General features: G+C 37.2%; 1 protein-coding gene across 1 annotated transcript in view; it reads left to right on the top strand.

Annotated features, from left to right (window-relative positions):
• Window positions 1–13,211, top strand: part of MAP3K7CL (MAP3K7 C-terminal like) — a 61,259-nt gene extending 48,048 nt beyond the window's left edge. The window contains exon 5 of the mRNA XM_053705983.1: window positions 12,084–13,211. Coding sequence (XP_053561958.1) covers window positions 12,084–12,264 — 181 coding nt within the window. The 3' untranslated portion in view covers window positions 12,265–13,211. The remainder of the gene's footprint in view (window positions 1–12,083) is intronic.
• The last annotated feature ends 527 nt before the right edge of the window (window positions 13,212–13,738 follow it).

Below are 13,738 nucleotides of genomic sequence, written 5' to 3'. Positions count from 1 at the left end.
TTATCCACGCACATCATACTTAATTTACAGAAGTACCCAAATATGGAACAAAAACCCTAGCATATAGAAGTGCATCAGTAAGTTAGATATTTGTATCATTTTATCCATTTTTATGTGGATGCCTACATTTTTTATTAGCTCATGAACCGTCACAAGAACAATGAAATGGGGCTAGCAGTATTCATTATTACCATAACGACCGCATGACAACTATTAGAGTACAAAATGCCCAATGAAAGACTCATCCTATCCTTCTATAGTGAGGGAACGATAAGGACTTCTTTAGTCACATGACCCAAAAATAGGACCAATGTGAAGTATTTAATATTACAGGGAGTGCAGAATTATTAGGCAAGTTGTATTTTTGAGGATTAATTTTATTATTGAAGAACAACCATGTTCTCAATGAACCCAAAAAACTCATTAATATCAAAGCTGAATAGTTTTGGAAGTAGTTTTTAGTTATAGCTATTTTAGGGGGATATCTGTGTGTGCAGGTGACTATTACTGTGCATAATTATTAGGCAACTTAACAAAAAACAAATATATACCCATTTCAATTATTTATTTTTACCAGTGAAACCAATATAACATCTCAACATTCACAAATATACATTTCTGACATTCAAAAACAAAACAAAAACAAATCAGTGACCAATATAGCCACCTTTCTTTGCAAGGACACTCAAAAGCCTGCCATCCATGGATTCTGTCAGTGTTTTGATCTGTTCACCATCAACATTGCGTGCAGCAGCAACCACAGCCTCCCAGACACTGTTCAGAGAGGTGTACTGTTTTCCCTCCTTGTAAATCTCACATTTGATGATGGACCACAGGTTCTCAATGGGGTTCAGATCAGGTGAACAAGGAGGCCATGTCATTAGATTTTCTTCTTTTATACCCTTTCTTGCCAGCCACGCTGTGGAGTACTTGGACGCGTGTGATGGAGCATTGTCCTGCATGAAAATCATGTTTTTCTTGAAGGATGCAGACTTCTTCCTGTACCACTGCTTGAAGAAGGTGTCTTCCAGAAACTGGCAGTAGGACTGGGAGTTGAGCTTGACTCCATCCTCAACCCGAAAAGGCCCCACAAGCTCATCTTTGATGATACCAGCCCAAACCAGTACTCCACCTCCACCTTGCTGGCGTCTGAGTCGGACTGGAGCTCTCTTCCCTTTACCAATCCAGCCACGGGCCCATCCATCTAGCCCATCAAGACTCACTCTCATTTCATCAGTCCATAAAACCTTAGAAAAATCAGTCTTGAGATATTTCTTGGCCCAGTCTTGATGTTTCAGCTTGTGTGTCTTGTTCAGTGGTGGTCGTCTTGCTGCATCCCTCTGCAAGATATCTCACTATTTTTGACTTTTCTGAGCCTGTCAAGTCCTTCTTTTGACCCATTTTGCCAAAGGAAAGGAAGTTGCCTAATAATTATGTACACCTGATATAGGGTGTTGATGTCATTAGACCACACCCCTTCTCATTACAGAGATGCATACCACCTAATATGCTTAATTGGTAGTAGGCTTTCGAGCCTATACAGCTTGGAGTAAGACAACATGCATAAAGAGGATGATGTGGTCAAAATACTCATTTGCCTAATAATGCTGCACTCCCTGTATAGGGAGATATACTTGAAGTTTCGATTCTCAGTTTAGATATTTAAATATAACCCTTTAAAGGGACAGGAATGCAGACCCTTAAAAATAAATAGTTAAAGACTATAAAAATAGAAAGAGAAAAATAGGAACGTAATAAGTCACCACTTACAAGACAGGGATTTCAGCATACCGTAGTTTTATCTGGAGGTAAGGATAAATCTCTTACCAATTATCCATAGTAACAAATGCAATGCACAACCTTCCATATGTACACACAGAGAAGCAAGAAGTTGCAAATTTATTAGATATACAATGAACCGTGTAAGCCTTATATTACATACATACCACAGTATACAAGTGGTCAGGAGAGCCTGAAAAAGCAAACACAGTGAGATTAAACTTATAGATAAAGCAGATAAAGCAACACCTCCACTAGTGGGTGGCTTTGCGTTATAAGCTAAAAACGGCCACCATAGTGCTCCATGAGGATCTCTGCTTATACGAATAGTCACAATTACTCGCTGTATATATACATGTAAATACAGAGTAGACATTAATACACAGTGATAGGTACAAGGCCTATGTTAAGTATATAGCAACACCTCCACCAGAGGGTAACTTCGCTTCACAGGCAAAAAAAGTGGTTACCATGGTAATTCAAGAGGATCTATGCTTAGAACTTCGTATTATTTGTAATACTGTGCAAAATTATAATACATGTATAGAGAATTTGGCGTACCCTGACAAGGGGTGTGTACAACACCAATTTCAGAGGGCACCACTATATTATAATAGTATCCGTTGTCATGAAAAGCAATATATATGTAGGTTCTATGTACACCCCCATTATTTCAGATGGTCAATTGATGGGTAATCTGATTAAATAACATAACAATCCAACATGTTAAGTATGGTGCAACTAACACTTTAAACTGCAAGTTTATTTTGAACAAGTAGCATTGTAGTTACGACTTCCAGCGCTTATTCTTTCTGTTCCAAAAAGCCAAATACGGGAGCAATCCAGACAATGTATCCCATTAAAAGTTGAAAAAAGTTTCCTCTTTTTGGCAAGTTTTAAAGTGTGAGTTGCACCATACTTAACACGCTGGACTGTTATGTAATCAGATTACCCATCAATTGACAAATTGACTAATATCTTTTATGGGAACTGACATACAGGTCTGATGATTGTCTAGCTGCACTGACCTTGTAATGGTAGTGCCCTGAAATAATGGGGGTGTACATAGATCCTACATATATATTGCTTTTCATGACACCGGATACTATTATAATATGTATACAGTGGGGCAAAAAAGTATTTAGTCAGCCACCAATTGTGCAAGTTCTCCCACTTAAGAAGTTGAGAGAGGCCTGTAATTTTCATCATAGGTATACCTCAACTATGAGAGACAAAATGTGGAAACAAATCCAGACAATCACATTGTCTGATTTGGAAAGAATTTATTTGCAAATTATGGGGGAAAATAAGTATTTGGTCACCTAGTTGAACTTGTTATTAGTATTAATGGCACCTGTTTGAACTTGTTATCAGTATAAAAGACACCTGTCCACAACCTCAAACAGTCACACTCCAAACTCCACTATGGTGAAGACCAAAGAGAAGGACACCAGAAACAAAATTGTAGACCTGCACCAGCGTGGGAAGACTGAATCTGCAATAGGCAAACAGCTTGGTGTGAAGGAATCAACTGTGGGAGCAATAATTAGAAAATGGTAGATCTGGGGCTCCACGCAAGATCTTACCCGGTGGGGTCAAAATGATCACAAGAACGGTGAGCAAACATCCCAGAACCACATGGGGGGACCTAGTGAATGATCTGCAGAGAGCTGGGACCAACGTAACAAAGGCTACCATCAGTAACACACTACGCCACCAGGGACTTAGATCCTGCAATGCCAGACGTGTCCCCCTGCTTAAAGGGACAGTTCACCCAAAAACTTTCTCCCCTTTAAATTATTCCCAATGATCCTTTTTACCTGCTAGAGTGTATTAAATTGGTTGCAAGTAGCTCCTTTACTCATATTTCAGCATTTGAAATAGCTGATTTAGCTTGTGGTTTCCCAACCTATACTGAAAGTTTTGATACTGGCGTATATGCTATTGACAAGCCTAAGTAAACACAGCCAGCAGAAGAGATTACACCCTCAGTGGGGGCATGATAGTTAAGTAATAAAATGATAATTTTCCATTGTTCTCTATATGTATTGAGCTTTGGTGTTCCAGACAAATATAAGATAAGGAAACAAGTCTGTGTACATTAAAGTGATAACATAATGAGATCTGATATTACCTGAAGCTCAACCCATTGTAATAGACTGTGGTTTCAAAGCCCAAAACCAGCTACTTCAGCTAATTTATTCACACAAATAAACCCGAAAATGCAATTTCTCAAATATTTTATACTCTGCAGTTGGTATAACAAGTCATTTAAAATACATTTATGGAAAAACAATTTTACAGTGTACTGTCCCTTTAAGCCAGTACATGTCCGGGCCCGTCTGAAGTATGCTAGAGGGCATTTGGATGATCCAGAAGTGGATTGGGAGAATGTCATATGGTCAGATGAAACCAAAGTAGAACTGTTTTGTAGAAACACACTCGTCGTGTTTGGAGGAGAGAGAATGCTGAGTTGCAACCAAAGAACACCATACCTACTGTGAAGCATGAGGCTGGCAACATCATGCTTTGGGGCTGTTTCTCTGCAAAGGGAACAGGACGACTGATCCATGTACATGAAAGAATGAATGGGGCCATTTATCGTGAGATTGTGAGTGCAAACCTCCTTCCATCAGCAAGGGCATTGAAGATGAAACGTGACTGGGTCTTTCAGCATGACAATGATCCCAAACACACCGCCCGGGCAACGAAGGAGTGGCTTCGTAAGAAGCATTTCAAGGTCCTGGAGTGGCCTAGCCAGTCTCCAGATCGCAACCCCATAGAAAGCCTTTGGAGGGAGTTGAAAGTCTGTGTTGCCCCTAAACATCACTGCTCTAGAGGAGATCTGCATGCAGGAATGGGCCAACATACCAGCAACTGTGTGTGACAACCTTGTGAAGACTTACAGAAAATGTTTGACCTCTGTCATTGCCAACAAAGGATATATAAAAAAAGTATTGAGATGAACTTTTGATATTGACCAAATACTTATTTTCCACCATAATTTGCAAATAAATTCTTTCCAAATCAGACAATGTGATTGTCTGAATTTGTTTCCACAATTTGTCTCTCATAGTTGAGGTATACCTATGATGAAAATTACAGGCCTCTCTCATCTTCTTAAGTGGGAGAACTTGCACAATTGGTGGCTGACTAAATACTTTTTTGCCCCACTGTATATACCGGATACTAATATTCTATTTTTGTAGTCTTTAACTAATTACCTGATAGCAACCTGAGTATGTGACTCTTTCACTTGCTATCTAGAGGGAAAGTAACTCCCCATATTGCAAAGAGGAACAGCATCTGTACAGTAAATACATTAAGAAGTTGGTTGAAATTTTATGACAAAGAAAGCTGTTTTTATTTTTTATTTGTTGCTTCTAAAAGAGAGCATTTTAAAACTTATTATTATTATTAATAATAAGGGGGGGGGGGGGGTGTTGCAGCCCGTTAATAAAACAATGTGATCTGCAAATCAGCCAATGAACAATTACGACTTGGACCCCATTCACTTCCTGTTTTCACTTCCTGCTTCAAATCAAAATAAACAGCTCCATCTTTACCTGTTTGTCATGAAAAATATGTTTAACGTTCAAATATTGCTCTTTTTTATATGCATAATAGATTTGTTTTCTGTCAAATTTAATATAGTACAGCAATGCATTTATACCTCTTAATTTCTTTGTTTAATTTTGATTTTCCATTTCACTATATATATTTATAAAGAACATAATCTGAGCAAATAAAGTCTGGCTTTTATAGTTTATGTTAGCAACCCAAATTTTAAAATGCTTATGCCACACAAAAACAGCTTTGCTTTAATTAAACTAAACAATGTGCATGCATTAAAGTGCAGCCATAATTTGTGTGCAAAAGATTAAAAAAATCAAGTATTTTAATAAGAATAATTATAATCTCAGTGCAACCCATTATCTAACGTTGTATAAATTTAATATACCCAAAGGCAATTAATTAATCATTAAAAGGGACATGAAACTCAAAATCTTTCTTTCCTGATTCAGATATAACAAACAATTTCTTTCATGTAATTAGCAAGAGTCCATGAGCTAGTGACGTATGGGATATACATTCCTACCAGGAGGGGCAAAGTTTCCCAAACCTCAAAATGCCTATAAATACACCCCTCACCACACCCACAATTCAGTTTTACAAACTTTGCCTCCTATGGAGGTGGTGAAGTAAGTTTGTGCTAGATTCTACGTTGATATGCGCTCCGCAGCAGGTTGGAGCCCGGTTTTCCTCTCAGCGTGCAGTGAATGTCAGAGGGATGTGAGGAGAGTATTGCCTATTTGAATGCAGTGATCTCCTTCTACGGGGTCTATTTCATAGGTTCTCTGTTATCGGTCGTAGAGATTCATCTCTTACCTCCCTTTTCAGATCGACGATATACTCTTATTTATATACCATTACCTCTGCTGATTTTCGTTTCAGTACTGGTTTGGCTTTCTACAAACATGTAGATGAGTGTCCTGGGGTAAGTAAATCTTATTTTCTGTGACACTCTAAGCTATGGTTGGGCACTTTATTTATAAAGTTCTAAATATATGTATTCAAACATTTATTTGCCTTGACTCAGAATGTTCAACATTCCTTATTTTCAGACAGTCAGTTTCATATTTGGGATAATGCATTTGAATCAATCATTTTTTCTTACCTTAAAAATTTGACTTTTTTTCCCTGTGGGCTGTTAGGCTCGCGGGGGCTGAAAATGCTTCATTTTATTGCGTCATTCTTGGCGCAGACTTTTTTGGCGCAAAAAATCTTTTCTGTTTCCGGCGTCATACGTGTCGCCGGAAGTTGCGTCATTTTTTGACGTCCTTTTGCGCCAAAAATGTTGGCGTTCCGGATGTGGCGTCATTTTTGGCGCCAAAAGCATTTAGGCGCCAAACAATGTGGGCGTATTATTTGGCGCCAAAAAATATGGGCGTCGCTTTTGTCTCCATATTATTTCAGTCTCATTTTTTCTTTGCTTCTGGTTTCTAGAAGCTTGTTTATTGGCATTTTTTCCCATTCCTGAAACTGTCATTTAAGGAATTTGATCAATTTTGCTTTATATGTTGTTTTTTCTCTTACATATTGCAAGATGTCTCACGTTGCATCTGAGTCAGAAGATACTTCAGGAAAATCGCTGTCTAGTGCTGGAACTACCAAAGCTAAGTGTATCTGCTGTAAACTTTTGGTAGCTATTCCTCCGGCTGTTGTTTGTATTAATTGTCATGACAAACTTGTTAAAGCAGATAATATTTCCTTTAGTAATGTACCATTGCCTGTTGCAGTTCCCTCAACATCTAAGGTGCAGAATGTTCCTGATAACATAAGAGATTTTGTTTCTGAATCCATCAAGAAGGCTATGTCTGTTATTTCTCCTTCTAGTAAACATAAAAAATCTTTTAAAACTTCTCTCTCTACAGATGAATTTTTAAATGAACATCATCATTCTGATTCTGATGACTCTTCTGGTTCAGAGGATTCTGTCTCAGAGATTGATGCTGATAAATCTTCATATTTATTTAAAATGGAATTTATTCGTTCTTTACTTAAAGAAGTACTAATTGCTTTAGAAATAGAGGATTCTGGTCCTCTTGATACTAATTCTAAACGTTTAGATAAGGTATTTAAATCTCCTGTGGTTATTCCAGAAGTTTTTCCTGTTCCTAATGCTATTTCTGAAGTAATTTCCAGAGAATGGGATAAATTGGGTAATTCATTTACTCCTTCTAAACGTTTTAAGCAATTATATCCTGTGCCGTCTGACAGATTAGAATTTTGGGACAAAATCCCTAAAGTCGATGGGGCTATTTCTACCCTTGCTAAACGTACTACTATTCCTACGTCAGATGGTACTTCGTTTAAAGATCCTTTAGATAGGAAAATTGAATCCTTTCTAAGAAAAGCTTATCTGTGTTCAGGTAATCTTCTTAGACCTGCTATATCTTTGGCTGATGTTGCTGCAGCTTCAACTTTTTGGTTGGAGACTTTAGCACAACAAGTAACAGATCATGATTCTCATAATATTATTATTCTTCTTCAGCATGCTAATAATTTTATCTGTGATGCCATTTTTTATATTTTCAGAGTTGATGTCAGGTTTATGTCTCTAGCTATTTTAGCTAGAAGAGCTTTATGGCTTAAAACTTGGAATGCTGATATGGCTTCTAAATCAACTCTACTTTCCATTTCTTTCCAGGGTAACAAATTATTTGGTTCTCAGTTGGATTCCATTATCTCAACTGTTACTGGTGGGAAAGGAACTTTTTTACCACAGGATAAAAAATCTAAGGGTAAAAACAGGGCTAATAATCGTTTTCGTTCCTTTCATTTCAACAAAGAACAAAAGCCTGATCCTTCATCCTCAGGAGCAGTTTCAGTTTGGAAACCATCTCCAGTCTGGAATAAATCCAAGCCTTCTAGAAAGGCAAAGCCTGCTTCTAAGTCCACATGAAGGTGCGGCCCTCATTCCAGCTCAGCTGGTAGGGGGCAGGTTACGTTTTTTCAAAGAAATTTGGATCAATTCTGTTCACAATCTTTGGATTCAGAACATTGTTTCAGAAGGGTACAGAATTGGTTTCAAGATGAGACCTCCTGCAAAGAGATTTTTTCTTTCCCGTGTCCCAGTAAATCCAGTGAAAGCTCAAGCATTTCTGAATTGTGTTTCAGATCTAGAGTAGGCTGGAGTAATTATGCCAGTTCCAGTTCTGGAACAGGGGATGGGGTTTTATTCAAATCTCTTCATTGTACCAAAGAAGGAGAATTCCTTCAGACCAGTTCTGGATCTAAAAATATTGAATCGTTATGTAAGGATACCAACGTTCAAAATGGTAACTGTAAGGACTATCTTGCCTTTTGTTCAGCAAGGGCATTTTATCTCCACAATAGATTTACAGGATGCATATCTGCATATTCCGATTCATCCAGATCATTATCAGTTCCTCAGATTCTCTTTTCTGGACAAGCATTACCAGTTTGTGGCTCTGCCGTTTGGCCTAGCTACAGCTCCAAGAATTTTTACAAAGGCTCTCGGTGCCCTTCTGTCTGTAATCAGAGAACAGGGTATTGTGGTATTTCCTTATTTGGACAATATCTTGGTACTTGCTCAGTCTTTACATTTAGCAGAATCTCATACGAATCGACTTGTGTTGTTTCTTCAAGATCATGGTTGGAGGATCAATTCACCAAAAAGTTCATTGATTCCTCAGACAAGGGTAACCTTTCTGGGTTTCCAGATAGATTCAGTGTCCATGACTCTGTCTTTAACAGACAAGAGACGTCTAAAATTGATTTCAGCTTGTCGAAACCTTCAGTCACAATCATTCCCTTCGGTAGCCTTATGCATGGAAATTCTAGGTCTTATGACTGCTGCATCGGACGCGATCCCCTTTGCTCGTTTTCACATGCGACCTCTTCAGCTCTGTATGCTGAATCAATGGTGCAAGGATTACACAAAGATATCTCAATTAATATCTTTAAAACCGATTGTACGACACTCTCTAACGTGGTGGACAGATCACCATCGTTTAATTCAGGGGGCTTCTTTTGTGCTTCCGACCTGGACTGTAATTTCAACAGATGCAAGTCTCACAGGTTGGGGAGCTGTGTGGGGATCTCTGACGGCACAAGGAGTTTGGGAATCTCAGGAGGTGAGATTACCGATCAATATTTTGGAACTCCGTGCAATTTTCAGAGCTCTTCAGTCTTGGCCTCTTCTGAAGAGAGAATCGTTCATTTGTTTTCAGACAGACAATGTCACTACTGTGGCATACATCAATCATCAAGGAGGGACTCACAGTCCTCTGGCTATGAAAGAAGTATCTCAAATTCTGGTTTGGGCGGAATCCAGCTCCTGTCTAATCTCTGTGGTTCATATCCCAGGTATAGACAATTGGGAAGCGGATTATCTCAGTTGCCAAACGTTGCATCCGGGCGAATGGTCTCTTCACCCAGAGGTATTTCTTCAGATTGTTCAAATGTGGGAGCTTCCAGAAATAGATCTGATGGCGTCTCATCTAAACAAGAAACTTCCCAGGTATCTGTCCAGATCCCGGGATCCTCAGGCGGAAGCAGTGGATGCATTATCACTTCCTTGGAAGTATCATCCTGCTTATATCTTTCCGCCTCTAGTTCTTCTTCCAAGAGTAATCTCCAAGATTCTGAAGGAATGCTCGTTTGTTCTGCTGGTAGCTCCGGCATGGCCTCACAGGTTTTGGTATGCGGATCTTGTCCGGATGGCCTCTTGCCATCCGTGGACTCTTCCGCTACGACCAGACCTTCTGTCGCAAGGTCCTTTTTTCCATCAGGATCTCAAATCCTTAAATTTAAAGGTATGGAGATTGAACGCTTGATTCTTGGTCAAAGAGGTTTCTCTGACTCTGTGATTAATACTATGTTACAGGCTCGTAAATCTGTATCCAGAGAGATATATTATAGAGTCTGGAAGACTTATATTTCTTGGTGTCTTTCTCATCATTTTTCTTGGCATTCTTTTAGAATTCCGAGAATTTTACAGTTTCTTCAGGATGGTTTAGATAAAGATTTATCCGCAAGTTCTTTGAAAGGACAAATCTCTGCTCTTTCTGTTCTTTTTCACAGAAAGATTGCTAATCTTCCTGATATTCATTGTTTTGTACAAGCTTTGGTTTGTATAAAACCTGTCATTAAGTCAATTTCTCCTCCTTGGAGTTTGAATTTGGTTCTGGGGGCTCTTCAAGCTCCTCCGTTTGAACCTATGCATTCATTGGACATTAAATTACTTTCTTGGAAAGTTTTGTTCCTTTTGGCAATCTCTTCTGCCAGAAGAGTTTCTGAATTATCTGCTCTTTCTTGTGAGTCTCCTTTTCTGATTTTTCATCAGGATAAGGCAGTGTTGCGAACTTCTTTTGAATTTTTACCTAAAGTTGTGAATTCTAACAACATTAGTAGGGAAATTCTGGTTCCTTCATTATGTCCTAATCTTAAGAATTCTAAGGAGAAATCATTGCATTCTTTGGATGTTGTTAGAGCTTTGAAATATTATGTTGAAGCTACTAAGTCTTTCCGAAAGACTTCTAGTTTATTTGTTATCTTTTCTGGTTCTAGAAAAGGCCAGAAAGCTTCTGCCATTTCTTTGGCATCTTGGTTGAAATCTTTAATTCATCTTGCCTATGTTGAGTCGGGTAAATCTCCGCCTCAAAGGATTACAGCTCATTCTACTAGGTCAGTTTCTACTTCCTGGGCGTTTAGGAATGAAGCTTCGATTGATCAGATTTGCAAAGCAGCAACTTGGTCCTCTTTGCATACTTTTACTAAATTCTACCATTTTGATGTATTTTCTTCTCCTGAAGCAGTTTTTGGTAGAAAAGTACTTCAGGCAGCGGTTTTCAGTTTGAATCTTCTGCTTATGTTTTTCATTAAACTTTATTTTGGGTGTGGATTATTTTCAGCAGGAATTGGCTGTCTTTATTTTATCCCTCCCTCTCTAGTGACTCTTGCGTGGAAAGATCCACATCTTGGGTAATCATTATCCCATACGTCACTAGCTCATGGACTCTTGCTAATTACATGAAAGAAAACATAATTTATGTAAGAACTTACCTGATAAATTCATTTCTTTCATATTAGCAAGAGTCCATGAGGCCCGCCCTTTTTTTTGGGGTGGTTATGATTTTTGTATAAAGCACAATTATTCCAATTTCTTATTTTATATGCTTTTGCACTTTTTTATCACCCCACTTCTTGGCTATTCGTTAAACTGAATTGTGGGTGTGGTGAGGGGTGTATTTATAGGCATTTTGAGGTTTGGGAAACTTTGCCCCTCCTGGTAGGAATGTATATCCCATACGTCACTAGCTCATGGACTCTTGCTAATATGAAAGAAATGAATTTATCAGGTAAGTTCTTACATAAATTATGTTTTTAAGCAACTTTCCAATTCACTTGTATTATCAAAATTGATTTCATTTGTTTGATATCCTTTGTTGAAGGAGCAGCAATGCACTACTGGGAGCTAGCTGAACCGCATCAATGAGCCAATGACAAGAGGTATATATGTGCAGCCACCAGTCAGCCGCTAGCTCCCTGTAGTGCATTTCTGCTCCTGAGCCTAACTAAGTATGCTTTTCGACAAATGATACCAAGACAATGAAGCAAATTAAGTAAAATAAGTACATTGGAAAGTTGTTTAAAATGGCATGCTCTAACTGATTCATGAAAGTTTAATATTGTTTATACTGTCCCTTTAATATTAGATACTTAGTCACAAATATAGAAGCTCTTAACATAGAAATTACTTTGTGTTTTATTTATAGAAAAGCGCTGATGGCCCGACTAGATCAAGTGGAAAAGGAAAACGTAGATGCTGATCATATAGCTCTGGAATACGAGGACCTGTCAAAAGAAAATCAGAGCCTCAATTTAGCTCACTCTCGCTGTAAAGAACAATTAGAAAAACTCAGAATACAGTATCAAAAAAGGCAGGGTTCTTCCTAGCCATTATATGAATAATACTATCTGGTAAACAACAGAAGATTATCTGGTTAAATGAATACATCTGTATTTTTATGACAAAACGTTGTAATGTTGATATGCGTTACTGACCCAAAATCCTCAGAAATGTGATGGGTGTATATTTTTGTAAGTGGAACATCTTTATTTTTATTATTTTTGTGTTGGAATGAGACCATATTATTTACATATTCTTTTTCTTGAAGGATAGATATACATCAAATTTATATAGATCAAATACATCAAATTTTGGGCAAAATTGACAGCTGTTTAACACAATGTTAAGATAGATTTTTGTGAATTTGTTATAATATGTAAAATGTGTTAAACCTTGTAGGGTAATTATGATCTGAATAAGCAGTTTTTTTATGCAAGAGTTCGCTAACAAATAATATATTGATAATCCTGTTCCAGCAGATAATTATTAGTGTGTTTTAATTAGTCTGAGTGGAAAAAATGTCTGATTCAGTCTCAAAATACATATTATCAACTCGCCAATTTGGCGTTTTTTTTAGATATCCATCTGCAGATTAAAACAGATAAAGCTTCTGCTCATATTTATTATATTAAATCAATCTGCTACAATATTAATTGAGATCTTGTCATTTTCATCTATTTGTATAGTTTGATAAAGACAAATTATTTGGGGGAAAATTAAAATTAGCAACAAACTCAAACATGTAAATAGTAGTAATAATTGTAAAGGATGTTACAAGGGAAATTCTTCTGAGTATTAAAATGATCTATTTTTACTGAGAATACATGTAGATCATGTGCGCTTTATTTTACAAGGATAAATAAAATGATGCTTGTTTGCAGATAAATATTTGTTAGGTACTGAGTAATGTTGTGCTTATCAATGAAAAATCCTTCTTACAATTCCATTTATGTATGTTTTTTTTTTCCTATTAAAACTGTATATGTAAAACTAATTGTTTGTCTTGTTATTTTTTTTAATTTCTAAATCTTATATTTAAAGGACATGAAACCCAAAATATGTCCACAATTCAGATAAGATATGAAATTTTAAACTTTCTAATTTACTTATAATATCAAATTTTCTGTTATCTTTTGTTGCAGAGCAGGGATATATGCTCAGGAGCGGGCATGTGCTTGATCACTATATGGTAGCAGTTTTGCAAGAATGTTATCCATTTGCAAGACTATAAGGCAGCACTATTTCCTATCATGTAGTGCTCCAGATACCTACATAGGTATCTCTTCAACAAAGAATACAATAGGAATGAAGCAAATTTGATAATAAGTAAATTGGAAATGTTTTTAAAAAGTGTATACTCTGTCTGAATCACAAAAGAAAATGTTTGTGTTTCATTTCCCTTTAATGCAATTCTTCAATAAAAAAAAATCTATTTAAACTCATCCCATCTTGTGTTGTGTCCCAATAATTTAATAGTAAAAGAGGAAGACATTTTTATCAAGATATTTCATGATTTTCATT

This window comes from Bombina bombina, chromosome 3 (assembly GCF_027579735.1).
Source record: "Bombina bombina isolate aBomBom1 chromosome 3, aBomBom1.pri, whole genome shotgun sequence".
NCBI lineage: Eukaryota > Metazoa > Chordata > Amphibia > Anura > Bombinatoridae > Bombina > Bombina bombina.
This window is presented reverse-complemented; position numbering and strand designations above follow the sequence as displayed.